The sequence below is a fragment of the Cyprinodon variegatus genome, unplaced genomic scaffold, assembly GCF_000732505.1.
Source record: "Cyprinodon variegatus isolate N-32 unplaced genomic scaffold, C_variegatus-1.0 Scaffold2137, whole genome shotgun sequence".
In the NCBI taxonomy this organism is placed as follows: domain Eukaryota; kingdom Metazoa; phylum Chordata; class Actinopteri; order Cyprinodontiformes; family Cyprinodontidae; genus Cyprinodon; species Cyprinodon variegatus.
The window spans coordinates 35,541-37,551 of NW_015152590.1; the positions used below are offsets into that span (position 1 = coordinate 35,541).

At 44.1% G+C, this 2,011-nt stretch overlaps 1 protein-coding gene across 1 annotated transcript in view; it reads right to left on the minus strand.

The window, feature by feature from the left end:
* The window catches only part of LOC107105195 (signal peptide, CUB and EGF-like domain-containing protein 1), a 31,799-nt gene extending 30,104 nt beyond the window's left edge, over positions 1–1,695 (minus strand). The window contains exon 1 of the mRNA XM_015405320.1: positions 1,530–1,695. Within this exon, the coding sequence (XP_015260806.1) occupies positions 1,530–1,695 (166 nt within the window). The remainder of the gene's footprint in view (positions 1–1,529) is intronic.
* Between the last annotated feature and the right edge of the window lie 316 nt (positions 1,696–2,011).

Here is a 2,011-nt window from a genome sequence, read left to right on the forward strand (position 1 = left end):
AAGGCAGTAAGGAACCAAACAGGAGATACGCTTAGTGTAGAGCGGATGGAGAATTGACCAATCAGAGGCCTCCTGTCTGCGGCAGTGTCTGAGGTCACCTACAATTTTGGAGAGGTGCAGCAGAGTGTCTGTGGAACGGGGCGGGGCATATCTGCGTTCACTGAGACACGCAGACGACCGGGTTTCTGAGAATAAACAAGCCTTACAGATTAGGTCAAAGCCACCTGCTGTCAGCAAGCTCTGCACGGGTGGGATCTGCTGGACTCTCCAATCCTGTCAAACCAACCTGGACTTTACTTCTAAGCTTTCCTTTTTAATGATGAACCAGAAAAAACTTCTAAAAGCTAAATTGTTTTGCCGTCCTTTGAAAATGGCTGCTGTCTTTCACTGGATTTACAAAGCTTCACCATTTAGGACCCAGTTTGAGTCTAATTATAAAATGCTAATTCCAGCTAAGCTGTTGGCACCAAATTAAATCTTCACCATAAAATCTGGAAACTTCTGCAAAACACAGCCGTTGTGTTTATGCTGAAATGTTTGGCTCAGCTGGAGAAATGCGTTCCCAGCATTGGCAGCTGGATGGCGCTGTTTATATGACTGCGGCCATGTTGGTCGGGGGGATCAGCAGTGGCCTCTGTGCTCAAACATCTGAAAGTTTGCCGTTTACTCGCCGTCTGCCTGGCAGCGCTTCCACACACCTACACGCCACATTCTCTGACTGCCTGACACTCATTCTGCAAACACATCTCTCTCCCTCCGTCTCAGTAAACGCTGAACGCCACACATCCCATAAGGAATCTATGTTTTCATAGGCAAATAGCAGCGCTCCCGTCACATGACCAACATCTCCAGTCGCCATGGTGACGCCCAGTGGCTCTCAGACCAGGTCTGAAACACGTGGTGGAGAAGAGCAGGAAGCAGAGGCAGCAATAAATGAATGAATGAATGCTGTTAGCTGTTCGTCTGTTCAGCCTTAGAAATAAACTTCAATTGATGCAAAAGTGTCAAAAGAAAGATCACAATTATCACCACTATTAACAATTAAGGAAAATTCAGATTTTCAATCATTGGCATCTTTTAACTGTTGTTTAAAACTCCATTGACCTTGACTCTGAAAAAAAACTGAATTATTTGGCTCAAATTTAGCAAAGAGTTGTTTTAACTAAGTGTTAAAGTCTATAATAAATAGAGGATTTATTTAAAATGTGCTCAAATGTAGCATTAGCCATCTGATGCTATAAACTACATGTTAGCATGAGCTAAACTTTGCCATAGGCTGCACATCTATGATAGAGATAGATATAGCAAAGACTTGGGACTGAGCCTTTTCACCTTTGCCTTGTCGTCCTCCTCTGAGGTCAGGCATTCGTTTATTTGGGTGGTTTTCTGTCGGGCTGATACAGAAAAATTCTCCAAAGGAAAAGCATCAAGCACCATCAGCTCTGACGGCTGTAAACTGGAGCCAGACAGGTGGAGGATAGACGTGTACGGGGCCAGGGTTTGGCTCTAGAACACATATATCTACCTACCTTTGCAGGTTTTGCCATCAGGCTGCAGAGTGAACCCCACAGGACAGCTGCAGCGTACCCCGGTGGCGGTGTCCTTACAGGTCCGGTCACAGCCGCCATTGTTTACAGCACAGCTCTCTAAAGAGGACGAAAGAGACAAATGACCGGCGCTACACTTCATTAGCATAATCACTGGAGATTTATCAGAACTGGACATGATGCAGTAAATGAAAAGGCTTCATGTGATGGAAGAATCCAGACACTGGATGTAATGACATCATGTTCCTCTCGTCTAGAGAGAGTCAAAACTTATTCTTTCTACAATCATACAAAAAGGGCTTTTAGAGAAATAAGTTATCTGACACAAAAAAAACGAAACCAGGTAAAAAAAATAAAGAAAATAAATGTGGTTTATTGAGTGGTGCTAGCATAGAACATCCTCAGCTGGAGCAGGGGGAATATTTTTCTCCTGAAAAATGTTCTTGTTGGTGGTGCAGATGAGG